Source organism: Eucalyptus grandis, chromosome 7, assembly GCF_016545825.1.
Source record: "Eucalyptus grandis isolate ANBG69807.140 chromosome 7, ASM1654582v1, whole genome shotgun sequence".
Taxonomy (NCBI): Eukaryota; Viridiplantae; Streptophyta; class Magnoliopsida; order Myrtales; family Myrtaceae; genus Eucalyptus; species Eucalyptus grandis.
Window position 1 is genome coordinate 46,442,940 of NC_052618.1, and position 16,499 is coordinate 46,459,438.

Here is a 16,499-nt window from a genome sequence, read left to right on the forward strand (position 1 = left end):
ACACGACATCTACGAGAATGCAGAAAAGCCCGTGCTGTCAAACATCAAAACTGACCGTCCAATTTGTCCAATTTGTCCAATTTGGCTTGTGATTTGCTCTCGGAACCTACGTTTTGATGCTGTCAAAGTTCAGGAGCACGTACTCAAGACCAAGCATCGAGATTGAACCGGTATTATTGCAGTCCCAATCAGCGAAACTTTCGGGGTCTTGGGCTCTGCCCTCCATTTTCAACGATCTCGGCATGAGACGAATAGATTAATGGAAGCGGAAGCCCTCACGAAACTACCTGGAAGGTAGCATTTTTCAACGCCATCGACGTTCCGCTTTGAAAGAGTCGTCTCTTCTTGCGCACTTTTTCTTCTTTTCACTTCAGAATGTTCTACGAACAAGCAAACGGCACCTGCCCCAGTTGAGCCAAATCCGACGCAGATGAATTGTCAAGTGAGATAAGAAACTCATAAAGTTTCGGAAGACTTATGGTTCTATTCTTCAGAAACCATTTTCCTAAAATTAAATCAATCAGTATAAACGATCATTTTCTAGGGAAATATTTTTTGCCAAGGATCGTGAAACCAATGCCAAAGACGTTTATTAACTATAAATGGAATTATAATGAGGCCCCATATTTTTACGAACTACTTTACAACCTGTGCTGGAAATTGTTAGGTTTCAAAAAGTCAATGACATGCTTATAATAATTTCCTGTCTGTTTTTAGCCCAAGTGAGTAAGGGTTGAAAATGGTAATGTGGAATAATCACAATCTATGTTTGAAAGAGTCCATAATGAGCTTAGGCACCAGGTCATAACACCTTATAGTAAACATGTATAAATACAAATGACACAAAGTCCATCCACAAATGAGACAACCTCCACCTTAATGCACAAGCTAATCTAGAAAAAAAAAATTGGAGTTAATTCACAGAAAATCCCGAAGTAGTATAATCGTGTCATATTTATCTCAAATTAATTTTCTTATTACAAAAAAAAAAAAAACATAAAACGGGTGTCTTCATGACAATTTTACCTTTGTTAACTTTTGTCCAATTTCACCGTTAAATTGCTAATATGAAAAACATATGACAAACAACTAAGATATGCTAATATGGAAAACATGTGACCGGAAATTAAGATTGGAAATTTTGCCAATTTTCCCTTAAAAGCTCTCTCCTTTCTAAAATTCATTGAAAATCCTAATTTTTTCCCTAAGTATTAAATTTATCATAAATGTATTAGTCCGACACAATTTTATTAATTTGGGATTTTTTTTATTATATTACCAGAAAAGAAAAGAGAGGGCATGCCAAAAGAGGGAAGGGGACAGGCCGAAAATTAGATGGGGCCTGTACTTTAAGGGTAATTAAGGTCCGTGACAAGGACCTGCTTGCAATTTGCGGACTAAAAAGGAAACAAAAGCTTCGTCGAAGGAGGCGGAGGAGGAGGGCGGATGAGTTCAAACCCAAACCGCGTAAAACCCAGTTTTCTTTTTCTCTTCATTTCGGCCCCAGCCGCAGACTTAGCTCCTAAGAATATCTCCTCGCCGAGTCTGAACACGCATTAAACTCCATCACTACCCTGCGTCACCCAAATAAAAAGGCGAAATCAAGGGTGCGTTTGCTTGTCCGCCTCTGCATAAAACTGCATAATTCACATACGTAGTACGTAGTCTCTCTCTCTCTCTGCCTGCTCTTGAGCGCGTTACGTGACCCGGGAGCTCGACGGATGGGGAGGAAGCTCGACCGGTTGCTGGGGCGCCCCCGCCGGGTGGCCAAGTTCAGGCCCCTCGTCAGCCTCGCCGTCTCCCGCCTCGCCGTCCTCAAGACCCAGCGCCAGTCCCGCCTCTCCCACTCCCGCCACGACGTCCTCCAGTTCCTCCAGCTCGGCCACCACGAGCGCGCTCTCCTTCGGGTAAGCTCCTCTTTGCTGGGTCGACACCCATTTGATGATCTGATCGTGGGTTTGCGTTGCGAGTTGGTGCATCGTCTGAAACTTCATTGCTTTTTTTTTTTCCTTTTTCTGACGACAGGTGGAGCAAGTGATCAAGGAGCAGAACATGATGGACGCCTACGACATGATGGAGAGCTACTGCAATCTCCTGATGGAGAGGGCCGACCTCATCGAACAAGAAAAGTACGCATCTTGATTCGACTCGATCCGGTTTTTTTTCTTTTTTTTGTTTATGGTCAACGACGCTCTTGGCGGATTTCTTACCCTTTTTTCGTCATTGACCGGAACTCGCAGAGAATGTCCCGAGGAGTTGAAGGAGGCGATATCGAGCTTGATCTACGCGTCTTCGAGGTGCGGAGACTTCCCGGAGCTCCAGGAGATCCGCAGCGTCTTCGCTTCGCACTTCGGCAAAGAGTTCGTGGCTCGCGCGGTCGAACTGCGGAACCATTGCACCGTGAATCTTAAGGTACGTCGTTTGGTTTTCTACTCTGAATCTACTTCACATTGATGATCTGATCATGGTAGAAAATGATGGGCTCCGAAGAGTTGAGATTGGACAGAAGTTGCACGTTCGCGCAACGTAATTTTGCTGTGTTCTTTGGCCAAAGATGTGATTTTTTCTGTTTAATAGCAAATTCTAGGAGCTTCCGTCATTTTCGAAATTGAAGTTCAATTTCATATTGCGTCAGTGAACAGAACTGTAGAAACACTAGTACTATAGCAAGTTGATGATGTCTTCTTCACTTTGAGTTGATCCTGCGCTACTTTAAAGCTGCATTTGGTAATACTTCTGTTAAAAAATTGTTCCCGGAAGCTCTATTTGTATTCTCGAGGAACAATTTTTTAATAGAAGAACACGTTGATAACTGTACAAAATTTCTGTTCCAAAATAGAAAAAGAATAAAAATAGAAAAAGAAAAAACAAAATCACGTTTGGTAAATTTGTATAATTTTTTTTGTTTCTTTTAATTTTTTAATATTTTTATTTTATTTTTCTTTTTATTTTATTTTTCTTCCTTTTGGCCGGTGGCCTCGCCTTGGTTGGGTGAGCTCGACCTTGCCAAATTTGGGCGAGCTTGAGCCTCGCTAGGGGCCGGCGACACTCCGATGAGGTCGCCGACCTCGACAGGCGGTTGCAAGAAAAAGTAAAAGGAGAAAAAGAATAAGTGTTTCTCAGAAGTGTTCCCAGGAACAAGAAACACGTTTCTTTCTAAACCTGTTTCGGGAAAAAAAAAATAGATTAGATTTTTTGTTCCCAGAAACAAAAGTGTAAATAAATGTATTTTTTCTTTTCTAGAACAAAAGAACAAAAATTTGTATTCTGAGGAACAGAAACAGATTTAAACAAACAGCCCCTGAGTCTTTGTGATTTCTGACACCTCATCATCTATTACATTCGAGAATAAGAAAAACCTGGCGTTCCTGCAGATGGTAACGAAGCTGTCGACGAGGCAGCCGAACTGGGAGAGCAGAGTGAAGGCGCTGAAAGAAATCGCAGCCGAGAACAGCATCGAACTGCATCTGGAGGGTGATCCTTCCAGTACTTCTGAGGTAAGTAATGTTCAAGAGAAAATGCTCCCTCATACAAAGAGTCGACACAAAATTCGATTCCTAAACAAACGCCGTGTTTCCATGTCTGTATATGATCAATGCAGGATAAAACATGTGTCGACAAGAAGCCTGAGCTTGCAGAGGGATTGCAGTGTTCGTCTCCAGGAGGGAAAGAGGACTCGTCTTCTGATTCGTTCCAAATGAATAAGCAGTACAAGGATGTGGCTGATGCAGCTCAGGCTGCTTTCGAATCGGCTGCTCATGCAGCTGCTGCTGCAAGAGCAGCAGTTGAACTCTCTCGGTTTGGATCCCACGATCCGGATGATCGCGATGGTCCTGATACCCCAAAGGCGAAATCATTCCACAAGGTCGAGTCCAAAGCGCAAGGAGGACCGGTGGATGATGAGCATCAAGTTCCAGACACGCCTCTCGTCGTAAATGCAGGAGGATCGAAGCGATCGATGTCTTCTTCGAGTTCAAAGTTGGAGGAAATCGATGCAACTTCCTCAGAAGAGACGGGCCGCGCAGAGGAGGTGATCTTTGATAAAAGTGAAGATGAGGGAGAAATTGACGAAGGACTTGCTCATGCTGGATTACCAAACCAGGATGATGGCAAGTCCAAAGATGGCGGTAAAGTCGAAACTACACCCCGTCTCTCATCTCGGAAGCATATCCGTTCAAGGTTCCAGGCTGGTAGGAAGATGGATATGGACCCCGGTCTTGCCACGATACATGCTGCCGAAGCATCAAAGATGCGAAATGCGCAACTGAACTTAGAAGAGAGACCATTCTCAGTCCGGACCAGACAAGTTCGTGGTTACTGAGAAAGATTGGGCGCGTCGTGTTGTGAGTTTGTGAAGCCATGATGAGAACTATTCCTATCGCAGGCCTTTCTTTTTTTCTTTTTTTGTATTCTTTTCTTTCTGTCCGTTTTTCATTATAAATTGCAGCTGATGTAAGCAATTTTTTTGCTCTACATACCATTTGAATTTTGAATTGTATTGGCTCTGTATTAAAAATAAGCCAACGGATAACAATTCTTGTGATCTTATTGTATGTTTCTGCGCTTTCATAGTCATAGCATTCCGCATTAGTAAATTTTCCTTTTACTTCTGCGCAGAAAAGGGCTGTCCTCTTTTTGTTTTAATCGTTTATTTAATATTACAATTAAAAGTTAGGCACATTACATGTGATCATATCAGAATAAATTGTTGAAATATGGTAACAATAACTTCAACAGCTAATCATGAGTGCAATATCACACACAAAATCCTGCCACTGACTATAGTATCACAGGCTCATTGAGATATATTCCAAAGTGTCATATACATACTCATTGATTGAACATAGAAGGGAATAGCTTCGGATGGTCCAAGCGTGGAATAGTTTACACATGTCGGCATCAGTATATTTCTCTAAGGAAGCAAAGCAATATATACCCCAAGTTGCTACCGGAGAAAGACACCAACCGGCTATTGGCTTCTAGGCCGCTTCTTGCTGTTTTGCTGTAAGTTGCAGAGGGACTGCAAACAGACACCAACGTCTTCATCATACTCAATTCCAAGTTCCTCCTGTAAGAACACAAGCAAGTTAAGACTTCAGAGTTGATCACACCCTCAAAAAGTATGTTCTAGAGAATAAATCAAAGCAGAGAACCTTGAATTCTTTCAGATCCTTGGGCGAGTTCTCAGTTATGGTGTCCCAAAGATCTTTGAACATCCTCTTGCGCCTTCTCCACTGCCTTATCTTTTCCGCAAACATGTCCTGCACAGCCTTCCGCTCTTCCGGTTTCACGAGGGTGACTCCTCCACGCAACTTCTCCAATTTTTCCTCCATTACCTTCGCCTGGAATGGAATCATTCAGACAAACTGCCTGTATCTACCAAAAGAAAATTTTATATGGAAGAATTAAACAGAGGAGTGCTTCCAAATGTCTCACTTCTGATCTCAGTTTAGTTTCCTTGTCAAGTATCTGTTCCAGAGTAAGATTTGACTGCAAACCTCTTATTTCTGCAACAAGAACATAATTCATGTGAGATCCAGTACTCCAGGGATTTTTGCAGATCACCTTTACTAATCTTCTGTAGGAGGTAAACTGCTGCCATTGAATGAGTCGCTTTGAAACGAAAAAAACAAAAGGAAAGACCGACAAATCGATGCTACTGAGTAAAGACTAGCAAGTGGATAGAGGCGACACCTCCATCAAGCTCACTGATTGCCTTCCTATGCTCTTCAAGCTGTTGCTGCAACTGGGCATTTTCTTCCTTCATCCGATTGAGCTCTTCGTTGTTCGGAATATCAAACTGGTCCTGCCGAGCGAGGTATACCTTCTGCTTACCATACTCCTTAGCGGATATTCGCCCGTTATCAGCAAGAGTATCCAATGCCTTCTGGACCGCCGCCTTCTTGAGGTTAAACTTTTGCAGAGAATCAGCCACATTTTGGGAATTCAACGGCCTGTTTTGCTGGTTTCGGGAGAGGGGAAAAAGGATGGATCCTCATCAGCAAGTCAAATCAGCGTAGAGCATAGTGTACCCTGACGAGACCTTCGCAATCCATACTTCCACTGAAAACTTTCAATAAGCATCTAACAGTTTGCACTTCAAAATCCAGATCGCGTCGATAATCAAGAACAATTAAGCCAGAGAACGGAACAAAAAAATGCGACGACGGCCTCTGAAGTCAAACCGGACCGTGCTAATTCAAAAGTGAAAAATAGCGTCAAACGATCCAGTCTCCTCGACCTAACCTAGAGCGCACGAGCATTCTACCTCGACGCACCAAAACAATCAGAAACCTCCAGTCTCCTCCGATTCGAAGCGAAAACCTAACCACCGCCTCTGCGCGATAACCTCATCGTAAGGATTCGAGCGCGGCCGGAAGAGGAGGGAAAACGTAGCTTTACCTCATTGACGAAGCTGAGAACGATTTCTGCAACCAAAAAAAAAAAAAAAACGCATCGAAGAGCGTGGCGTTAGTACATCAGTAATCGCAGAGACGACAAAACGAGGATCGCGATCCTCCTGGAAATCGACACGCCGACGCAGGCGGAAATGACAAGTGCAAACTCGGAATCGACGGTTCGAGAACACGAGAGAGGTCCCGAGAGTTCGATCGATCGATCGATGGATTACCTTCGGTGCTGCTGGACTTGGGAGCCATTGCCGCGGCGCGGAATGGGCGGGAAAGGGCGTCCTCCTTAGAATAGAGAGAGAGAGAGAGAGAGGGAGAGGGAGAGAGGGAGATTTGTTTTTTATGACGGTGATGGGAGGGGAGCGAAGCTTGCGTCGGAAGGTTCGGATCCGGTTTAGGTCCACTGGGCCAGACTCTCTGGCTCGTTTTGTGTGCCCGGCCCGGACGTAGTCCCTTGCTCTCGAACGTGCAAGGTTAGCAGTGGATGTAGGTCGTCGCCATTGGGCTTCGGCCCAATAGATCCCTCCGAAGCCCGGTTGCCCTCGAGGACAAAAATGGGCAAGTCCGGGCGAACCGTTTTAGACCCGACAGCGTGCTTAGGTTCGAGGAACTCTGTATTGAAAAATTTACTACTCGATCTTTTTCTTGAGCCATGCTTAATTCCATCCCTATATCGGCTCCATCCAAACCCCACCCACACATTCATAGCACTCGTACTCATTTTTTTTCCTTTGCTTTCTAGCTTCTCCTGTATTCAATCATATTCGGTTGATATTTATATGCTATTTTTGGCTCTGGCACATATTTTTTGTCATTTCTTCTGTTATAAGTAGGGTTTGAATTAAAGATGGCCAGAGTGCACGAATCATTTTACAATAGAGTTAAATCGTTTCAACAATATCCATATGCAAGAGTTGATCGATTTTTACCTAAATTATTTCGTTCATTTAAGATACAGGAGGAAATTTTATAATCCTCTTTTATAACTATCTTGATGATAGCTAGTCCACTTTTCAACACAAGAAAATTCCATTCATCACAATAAATGGCCATAGAGCCCCTAATCTTGACGAGGTCATCATGGCAATCACCGGCACTTCGCCAATGAGTTGCTTTCGCTATCATCCATTGTCATGTTTATCATCTTCGTGGACAATGCAACCAGAGCCACTATTTGGCTAGCGAGATCGTCCTGGCCAGCCCCATTGCCCTCGGACTAGGCCACAAGTTACTTGTTGCTATTGTTGGGTTTCTCATCGATTTTCAATTAGTTGATTGCAATCGATAACCGATCTCTCACTCTCCTCCATCTCTCCTTCCCTCTGCTTGCATTACTCTATGCTCACTGACACGGTTGCCATCGTAGTGTGCAAAGGCTAGCAATGCCGGCATGGTGTGGCCAGGAGGCAACTCTGTAGACGTGAGTGATGTTAATAGAGAAAGGGGCACAAGACTTTTAAAGGGCACTTTCGTCACCTAATTTTTAAATAAATATGTATAAAGCTAATTTGTGGATGAAATTAGCATGACATTTTTATTTTTATTTTTAACTATATGATGGTCCTAGCAATTGACTCCGATATAAGGCGTGACTCTTCTTTCTATCGGTTTAATGGTAATTATGTTATTTGACACAAGAGTAACTATCGTGACAACCCGATTCATTGAGGGCGGGAGTAATCGTTGGAGATAGAGAGCATTCAGACAAAGTGTAGTTCTAATTTAAGGATGATGAATGGGGGCATGAATGAATTGAATTTCATATCGTCTAAATGTGGTGAGGTGAAATGTCATATGTGAGATGGCATTTGTCTTAATTTGTAATAAGACATTTTCTAGGCAAAACCCAAAATAACAAAATCACGCGGGCTCCAACCTAGAGCGAATAATATCGTTGCGAGCGGGATCTGGATTTAACAAATGTAATGTCTATATCATGTAAAAATACATTTTTTGTTTTACGAAAAAAGTGAATGGTTTGGACGAATTCAACAAATCAATAGGATCCGGATCCGGATCCGGCCCAAAGAATACCGATGATATATTTCTCTTTTAAGATCACAGTTTGTCCACGTCAATGGTAACTCCCAAATTTTGCAATGATGTGGTGATGGCTCGGCGCGTCTCCGGGCATATTCCACCGAGAAACAGCCACAAGAGCGCCGATGACTCCGGTGGCGGCGACCTGCCGTGCTCCTCCGCCGCTCGCCGGAAATGTTTCTCGCCTCCGTCCGAACTCTCCGTCCTCCATCTCCGGACCTTCGGCTTCCGCCGCTCGTGACCGCTGGCGTCCACCAAGAAGAGAGCAAGTCCCGCCACGCTTGAACGCCGGGACGTGGCTTCCGAAACCGCCGGCCGCGCCCGACCCTCTCCGTCCCTCCCGCTCCCTCGCTTCCGCCCGCCGCGCTTCCCGCCGGAAAGGCGACGCGGTCTCCGACGCCGTCGAGGGCGGCGGTAGTTCGCGGCGAGCGCTTCAGATTATCCTGTGGGCAGCCGAGGCGGTCTACATCCTGTGGCTCTTTCTCCTCCCTTATGCCCCGGTAAATTGATGACATTTCGAGTTTTGAGCTCATATTGGATTCCATCATGTTCCTTTGACTTCAATATTGCAAAGTTGGTGATGGAATGTTCCTGGGGGAATCTGTGAATTAGGGAGATCCAGTGTGGGCGATCAGTTCTGAAACGGTGAATTCTCTTGTGGGGCTCTCTCTGAATTTCTTCTTCATACTGCCCCTGATGAACTCCGGTAAGCTCAGCTTTTCTTAGTGGTTTCAATGCGTTATCATGTTGAGCTCGTTCAATATCCAAGGTATGTGGTATTTCATGGGTAAACCCCTATTGTGTGCTGTACGCATTCGTGGTCCTTTTGTTTGAGCAACTTTTGGTGGGATCAGATGCTTATATAGTTATCTGCAGCTCAGCGCAAGTTCTTGATTGGTTAGATTATGTTTCTGTTTCTGGGCAAATAAGAGAGCGTCTCAATGAGTTGGTTGATACTTGATAGTTGACAGGATTCTTTTAGTTCACATTGTGGGCATGGCCGCCTTTGAGGGACATTCTTAAAAGTTATGACTTGATGAGGTGAAAGGGTTTTTCACTCTCTCTGTATGAAAGATAGAATTCTCCTCATAATGTGAGTGGATATTTGGGACGTATGCATAGTGCGGAGGTGGAACCCCATTTGGGCTTTAGTCTCTAGAGTTGCTGTGATTTCGGTCTGTGCTAGTTGTGTTCGGGGATACACACAATGTGAACACGAGCTTTTGAATTTAGAATACTGTTGACTCTTTAAGTATATGCTCCTCATATGCCCTCTTTGCACTTTAGTCGCTGACTGAGGGAACAAACCTACTTTTGTCACTAGCGACATGTGCACAGTTATATATTCCTCTTGGTAAAGTGAACTTGATCTGTGCAGTAAAATTTTTGGCAGGGTAGTTGGGATTAATTTGATTAATGCCCCAGTCCTCCACCCGGTAAGGATTCTTGTAGGAATGGTTTACTTTACATCATCATCTCTAGTTTTCTTGCTTGATGCTAGCTGATGTAGTCTCCCTTGTTATTTTTATTGGCCATTTGCTCCCCATCAGATGTCTGAAGGCCTCTTTAATTTTGTCATTGGCTGGACTTTCATGTTTGCTCCTCTGCTATTTACCGATCTCAGAAAGGACAGATACAAAGGTTCACTGGACATTTTATGGGGCCTGCAGATGTTCCTCACAAACAGTATGCTTCTCTACTAAATTTAATTGCATGAGCAATACGAGTGTCGGCTTCAAATTTAAGATATTTCCTTTGGGCCAATCTTTATTTGAGACTGACTCTCATATTTTTTTAGAGGGAATTGCACGTTTGTATGAACAAACACATCGAGAAGAGAAACTACATTATCTCTTACTTGCCACTTTTCTTCTCCTTTTTGTTGCCAATGATCTTCTCGACATTCTTGTTGGTGGCTACACTTCCCTTCAAGTAATTCTTTCCTCTATCATGATGCAGCGTTCCTAATTCCTTACATGGCCATCCGACTAAATGAGGCTGAGCAGGATGAAACTCCAGGCAAGCTCTCTCAGCTAGGCTCGGTGATGACGAATGGTGCACCGGTTGTGGGACTGATAGGTGGAGGAGTTTGTCTGATTTCGGTATTGTGGGCCCTATTTGGCAGAAGTGATGGCGATTTTGGTGGCATAGCAGACAGACTGGACTTCTTGGTAAGCTACCTTGGTTCTGAGAGGCTGGCGTATGCCTTCATATGGGATATAGTACTTTACACAGTCTTCCAGCCTTGGCTAATCGGTGACAACCTACAAAACATTGAGGATAGCAAGACTGGAATAGTGAATTATCTTAGATTTGTTCCAGTTGTTGGTTTGATTGCCTACCTTCTCTGTTTTGATCAAGACAAGAATAATGCCTAACTGTACCACATTGGGTGTATATGCCAATGAGTCCACCTGTAGTTCAGTCTTGTTATCAGGAACAGTTGGGGAGTTTCTTTCTAGTTGATTCAACGTCTTACATCCTCTATCATGATCACTAAATGCTGCTTATGCAGTGGCTTACCGTCTGGTGTTGGGAATACCTACATTACCCCGTTCTTACAATTGAACTTTCCACACACTTTCTTTTCCACAAATTCCCTTCAAGTCCATCTTCATGTAGTATTAACAAGTGCTAGAAACTTTTACCTCTTATTCTACACATTCCTATGAATAATTAAATTGGCAGAAAAATGTCCACGCCAGTAATAGTATGAGTCATAACATCTGCTTATGAGCTTTTTTTCACTCTCCATAGAGCCTTGCATTTCTTTCTTGGAGTACTCAGGCGAGTAACGAAATTATCATTGCGTTTCTTCAATATCTAAGCACATGTGTGACATAGCATTTCAAGAAGCATCATACCAATGGACTCTTCTTTTTGTATGTTGGTGAATTCATGTGAACTGGCCTCACAATGCTCTTATGGTCCAAGCAGGAAAGAACCTTCCTATTGCTCTGAATCTCTTTCAGAGTGTCAGCGTCCAAACCTTATATAGTGAGTTGTGGGATAGGTGTGAGATTTCTGATGTTCATAGGCGCTTTACAACAGAATTTGACAGAGACTTGCGCTGTTACTTGGGTCCCCAATGGAGAGTTTGGATTATTTGTTGGCGCAATGAGATACATACTCCGGAAGTTTCGCCTTTTCAAACTTCTTGCGATAGAACAAATGACATGAGATACGTTCTAACAGCTTGATTCCTCCTAGTTTACAATTCCTGAATGTTTGCTTCAAAGAAGTGGGATGAGCTCTTGGTTATGCAAGCTGAAAAGAAGCTTTCTTTTATATTAAGATCTGAGCTAACTTGGAACCCTCGGACCATAATCTTCTTCAATATGAGTGCTAGTTATTGCCCCTCCAGGCAAGACTAAGAGGTGCTAATCCAATTCAGAACGACTCCATTGCTATATAAACCATTTGTCCTTGATGGATGCCCGTTGGTCTCTCTTTTATTTTCATAGCTCCTTCGATATGGCACTTGAGCCTTTGGATTATTAGGTCAACATTGTTCCAGACACAAATGACTAATGAATTTCATCGTACGGGCTGAAGAGTTTTGATGAACAGAACAAAAAGTGGAAACGAGAAGGAAAAAACGATGCAGAGAGAAAAAAGTATTCTTATTCAATGAATGCTTGCTTTACATCAAAGAGCTTAACTACTTAATTGCTCTTTCCTCATCAGTTTTTATATCAACTGAAGAATTACAACCGAATGAAAACAACTAGCTAACAGAACAACTAACTAACTGAAGCAAAAGAACAGAAAGTTTGACTTTACAAACTTAAAACTGAATATTGATTTCTCAATGGTAAATCAGTTTTACACGTGCTGTAATCTCTGTTGTTGCCTTCTTTCTTTTCTCTGTTTTCGTCAGCTTTCTTTTCTCTGTTATTGACATCACTTTCGCCTTCTTTCTTTCCTCTATTCTCGAAGTCTTCTTTCTTCTTTCCTCTGTTTTCGTCAGCTTTCTTTTCTCTGTTCTTATCATCACTAGTACTATACAAAGTACTCTTAACATCTCCCCTCAAATTGGGAAGGGGTAACAGGCCCATGCCCAATTTGATCCGGAGAGTAGAATGTGTGATGGATACCACTCATTGCCATTTGATTCTTCAAGATGCATTGCTGCTAGTGCTGTTGGTATTTCCTCGGCTTGATAAGAGTTGTCGAATCTATACCAACAGTGAAGTGCATCGTGTCCAGGGCGTTTGCAGATCTGACACTCTAAATGAGTGTTGTCTGTGTTAAGGAAATAAGAGCAACTCAGCCAATGCAGAGGGATTACTCTGCTGTCACAACTTCAACAAAGGAAGACAATGAAAGTGAAAGGGCTGCAGCTATTGTAAAGATCAACGGAAGTATAGCACAAAGCATAAAGTGAAGCACACAAGTCGGGGAGACTATTTGACTGGGAAAGCCACGTCATGAAGTGAGTCGGTGATGAAGACTTCACCGAAGACTTCAATTTTACACGTGTCTTTGTCAGTTTCGCTTTTGTTTAGTTTTGTTTTTCTGTTTTTAAGTTCAGTTTTTGTTTTCCTTTTTTCTTCTTGAGAAAAAGTCTTCTTAGTAGCTTGCTGAGTTTTACGAGTGTGAGAATGTGAAAAACAGAGCATGCCAATATGCTCTGTGATATATCTGTGTAAATACGAGAGGAAGAAGAAAGTTTCATTTTTTCAGTCTTCGTTCATTTTATTCATCTTCACATGGTATCGAGCATAGTCGATCATCCTTATTGGTCCTCTTCGCTCGCCGATCTGGGTGCAAATCGAAGGTGTTGTAGCTGCGAAGCGGTTCTCGCTCGTCGATCTCGGGTCCTCGATTGCCGGATCGACTCAATCCGAAGCCGACGGCAACCGCGGTGACGATCTGGTTTGGCGGATCACCCTTGGAAATCGAAGGCGAAGGTCGGGGATCGCGAGGGGACTCTGTCGCTCTCGGTGCCGGTGGGTTGTGAGGGTTTCTCGGCGGATCTCTCTGTTCCGTTGGTTGTGAGGGTTTCTCGGCGGATCTCTCTGTTCCGTTGGTTGTGAGGGTTTCTCGGTTCCGGTGGTTGTGAGGGTTTCCGGTGGTTGTGAGGGTTCCGGTGGTTGTGAAGGTCGGGAGGGATCGCTCTGTTTGGGGATCTCTCGGTTTGGGGTGAAGATCGGCTGCGGCGGTGACGCGATTCCCGCCAGCCCGTGGCTCGATTCGGCTCTCCGCCGGATTTGCTCTCTTCTTCTCGATTGCTCTCGAGGATCAGCGTCACTCGATCGGGCACTCGAAGCGTGAAACTCAAATTCGTGCCAAGTTTGAAGGTCTCGACTCGGCTTCAAGGGTAGAGATGGCGGTGGTTATAGTAACTACGGTGGCTTCCGTTTCTCCGGTGATTCCTCGTTGAGGACGTTGGAAGTAAGACTCCCTATTCATCCACTTTTGAAGTTGAAGTTGCGAGATTCAACCGAAGCCACTTCCCCAAGACCACCACCAGCTTCCAAAGAAGCGCCGTGTTCATCCCTAATTCGCATGTTAATTTTTCGCTGAAGGTAGAGACCAAGTGGTCGATTACTCGTATGAAATTCAGTGATGTTCAAGTCTCGTGATAAGTCCGAACTTCCTTTGATCACAAGAAATCAAAGTAGCTATTGATCATTCTTGTTTGTTGATTTGGAGATTTCAAAGTGCTTTTAACATCAACATTATCATTGTCTTCTTCAAAGCCGAGAGAACACAAAGATGGCAGCAAGAACAACGAAGTACCCTTTCCCAATACATGTTAATATTTCCAATTTTGTCACAATCAAACTTGCTGAAGATAATTTTCTGTTATGGCAAGCTGGGCCAGAGTTTCAGATTTCTTGAGAAGCCAAGAACTTTTGGCTTCATTAATGGTGAAATTCCATCACCTCCTCGAATGTTACGAGATTGAAGTTGAAGGGTGTGAAACGAAACCGGAAATCCAGATTACAGATTGGACAAAAACCGATCGGCTTGTATCATCATGGATTAGTGGAGCTGTATCAAAACATTCGAGCTTGATCATTGGCGTAGAAACATCCTATGAGGTATGGAGACACTTCTTAATCGTTTACACGAAGTCGGATTGCTAGAGAGTTTGGGCGAGAGGAAAACTACAAGCCGCGGCTTAAAACGGGATTGAGTTCTTTCGTTTATCTCGAGAATACAAATCCATATGTGATCAGCTAAATGCTATAGGAAAGCTCAGTAGATGAGATAACCAAAATGTTTGGTGTTTTGGAAGGACTGGGTTCGAGTATGAAAATTTTCGAACTACTATATCGCCTGAAACCTCAACCGAATATGATGAGGTAATAGCACAATTAGAAAGGTTTGAAACAAGATTGCGAGAACTATTCCAGGAACCAATATAATCCCAATCTAGCTTATTTTGGACAAAGACAATCTGAAATACAGCAGAAAGGAAACACTGACAGAGAATATATCCCTCAGAACTCTGGTTTTGCAGTTCAAAGAAGCAATTACAGAGGGGGACGTAACTATGGTCGAGGACGTGCTACTAATGGTAGAGGTTGTGGTTATGGATTTTCTGAAAGAAGTCAGAACTACAGAACAAACATTTTGATTCAGGATCAAGGAGATCAGCAACTTAGACAGAAAAATGACTTCCCTGGATCTAGTCAGGGGTTTCGACCATATGCAAGTTACTCACGGAGGTATCGGGACATCAAAACTTATCCATCTTCGACTCTAACCTTCAATAAACATCTGCGGGATGAGAAAATAATAGGAAGTACTGTTTGGAGTGTCAAATTTGTAAACGTCCAGGACATGATGCACTTCGCTGGTATAGATTTGATAACTCATATCAAGCTGAAGATATTCCAACAAAGCATTGACAGCAATGCATCTTGAGGATCCAAAAGGAAATGAGTGGTATCCGGACATCGGGTGCTCTGCTCACATCGGTGCAAATCGGTATTCTTCATACACTCTCTAAGTATAGTGGGAACCGATCTTGTCATGATAGGAAATGGGTCATGTCTGCCTATTACTTACATTGGTGATACTCTATTAAATACTGAGGACAACTCATTACCTCTTAATGATGTACTAATTGTTCCAACAATAAAGAAGAATCTTCTCTCTGTTTCTAAACTAACAGATGACTATCCTTGTTCTTTTGTCTTTGATAAAACTGGTGTCTATGTAAAGGACAATCACACCAATACAACAATGAAGCTCGGAAGGAAAATTAGAGGACTTTACGAGTGGACTCACAAACTCTGAAGCATTCTTCACTCAAAGACACGAGTTGCGGCAGAAGATGTGGCACCGGAGATTGGCTCACACAAACTCGAAAATAGTAAAGCATCTGAGAATCGAAGTTGATTTTTGTAATGCAACAACACGGAGACTATATGTAGAAGCTGTCAAATAGCAAAGAGTACAGCTTTACCTTTTCCTTTATCAGACACTACATCCAATGTTCCTTTAGAGAAGATACACTGTGACATTTGGGGTCCCTCACCAGTTAGTTCTTTTCAGAAATTTAAGTACTATGTCATCTTTGTAGACAATTTTTCCCGCTATAGCTGGCTGTATCCAATGAAGCTGAAGTCAGAATTCTATGATATCTTTGTTGAGTTTGAAACTAGTCGAGAGGCAATTCAATCATAGAATCAAAATTTTCATTGTGATGGAGGAGGAGAGTTTATCAGCAAGTTATTCGGAATCATTTAAGGAATAGTGGCATAAAAACAGTTCATGTCTTGCCCACATACACCTTAACAAAATGGAATATCGAAAGGAAACATCGTCATATAGTTGAACTGGGTTTAGCTATGCTGTATCACTCTAGAGTTCCATTGAAATTTTGGGTAGATGCCTTCATGACAGCTAACTATATTGTGAATATTCTTCCTACACCAAAGTTACAACTGGACTCACCTTCTGACAAAATTCATCATCATCAGCCAAGCTATGAACATCTAAGGGTCTTTGGATGTGCATGTTATCCTTGTCTTAGACCATACACACAACATAAATTCGATCCCAGATCTCTTACTTGTGTCTTCCTGGGAT

At 43.0% G+C, this 16,499-nt stretch overlaps 3 protein-coding genes across 3 annotated transcripts; 2 read left to right on the top strand and 1 right to left on the bottom strand.

Annotated features, from left to right (window-relative positions):
- Positions 1–1,442: 1,442 nt before the first annotated feature.
- On the top strand, positions 1,443–4,571 carry LOC104453806. Its single transcript, XM_010068431.3, has 5 exons — positions 1,443–1,907; positions 2,026–2,129; positions 2,241–2,412; positions 3,375–3,497; positions 3,602–4,571. Exons 1-5 carry the CDS (start codon positions 1,722–1,724, stop codon positions 4,319–4,321), a joined length of 1,305 nt encoding a protein of 434 aa, XP_010066733.1. The 5' UTR covers positions 1,443–1,721; the 3' UTR covers positions 4,322–4,571.
- Positions 4,572–4,755: 184 nt separating this feature from the next.
- Positions 4,756–6,739, bottom strand: LOC104453807 (homologous-pairing protein 2 homolog). Its single transcript, XM_010068432.3, has 6 exons — positions 6,632–6,739; positions 6,403–6,428; positions 5,695–5,962; positions 5,437–5,507; positions 5,154–5,342; positions 4,756–5,068 (listed from the first exon to the last, which is right to left on the bottom strand). The coding sequence occupies exons 1-6, from the start codon at positions 6,657–6,659 to the stop codon at positions 4,970–4,972; spliced, it is 681 nt and encodes a 226-aa protein (XP_010066734.1). The 5' UTR covers positions 6,660–6,739; the 3' UTR covers positions 4,756–4,969.
- Positions 6,740–8,495: 1,756 nt separating this feature from the next.
- On the top strand, positions 8,496–11,046 carry LOC104453808. Its single transcript, XM_010068433.3, has 5 exons — positions 8,496–8,950; positions 9,063–9,156; positions 9,849–9,886; positions 10,001–10,136; positions 10,410–11,046. Exons 1-5 carry the CDS (start codon positions 8,576–8,578, stop codon positions 10,826–10,828), a joined length of 1,062 nt encoding a protein of 353 aa, XP_010066735.2. The 5' UTR covers positions 8,496–8,575; the 3' UTR covers positions 10,829–11,046.
- The last annotated feature ends 5,453 nt before the right edge of the window (positions 11,047–16,499 follow it).

Bases quoted from the DNA above. Each gene is read 5' to 3' on its own strand.
- LOC104453806 (XM_010068431.3), top strand. From the start codon at position 1,722: ATGGGGAGGAAGCTCGACCGGTTGCTGGGGCGCCCCCGCCGGGTGGCC. The intron at 1,908-2,025 runs GTAAGCTCCTCT...TTCTGACGACAG, and splicing joins ACGAGCGCGCTCTCCTTCGG to GTGGAGCAAGTGATCAAGGA. The intron at 2,413-3,374 runs GTACGTCGTTTG...GCGTTCCTGCAG, and splicing joins ATTGCACCGTGAATCTTAAG to ATGGTAACGAAGCTGTCGAC.
- LOC104453807 (XM_010068432.3), bottom strand. From the start codon at position 6,659: ATGGCTCCCAAGTCCAGCAGCACCGAAG. The intron at 6,429-6,631 runs GTAATCCATCGA...TTTTGGTTGCAG, and splicing joins CAAGTCCAGCAGCACCGAAG to AAATCGTTCTCAGCTTCGTC. The intron at 5,508-5,694 runs GTGTCGCCTCTA...TTCTTGTTGCAG, and splicing joins AATCAGTGAGCTTGATGGAG to AAATAAGAGGTTTGCAGTCA.
- LOC104453808 (XM_010068433.3), top strand. From the start codon at position 8,576: ATGACTCCGGTGGCGGCGACCTGCCGTGCTCCTCCGCCGCTCGCCGGA. The intron at 8,951-9,062 runs GTAAATTGATGA...TCTGTGAATTAG, and splicing joins TTCTCCTCCCTTATGCCCCG to GGAGATCCAGTGTGGGCGAT. The intron at 10,137-10,409 runs GTATGCTTCTCT...ATCATGATGCAG, and splicing joins GCAGATGTTCCTCACAAACA to CGTTCCTAATTCCTTACATG.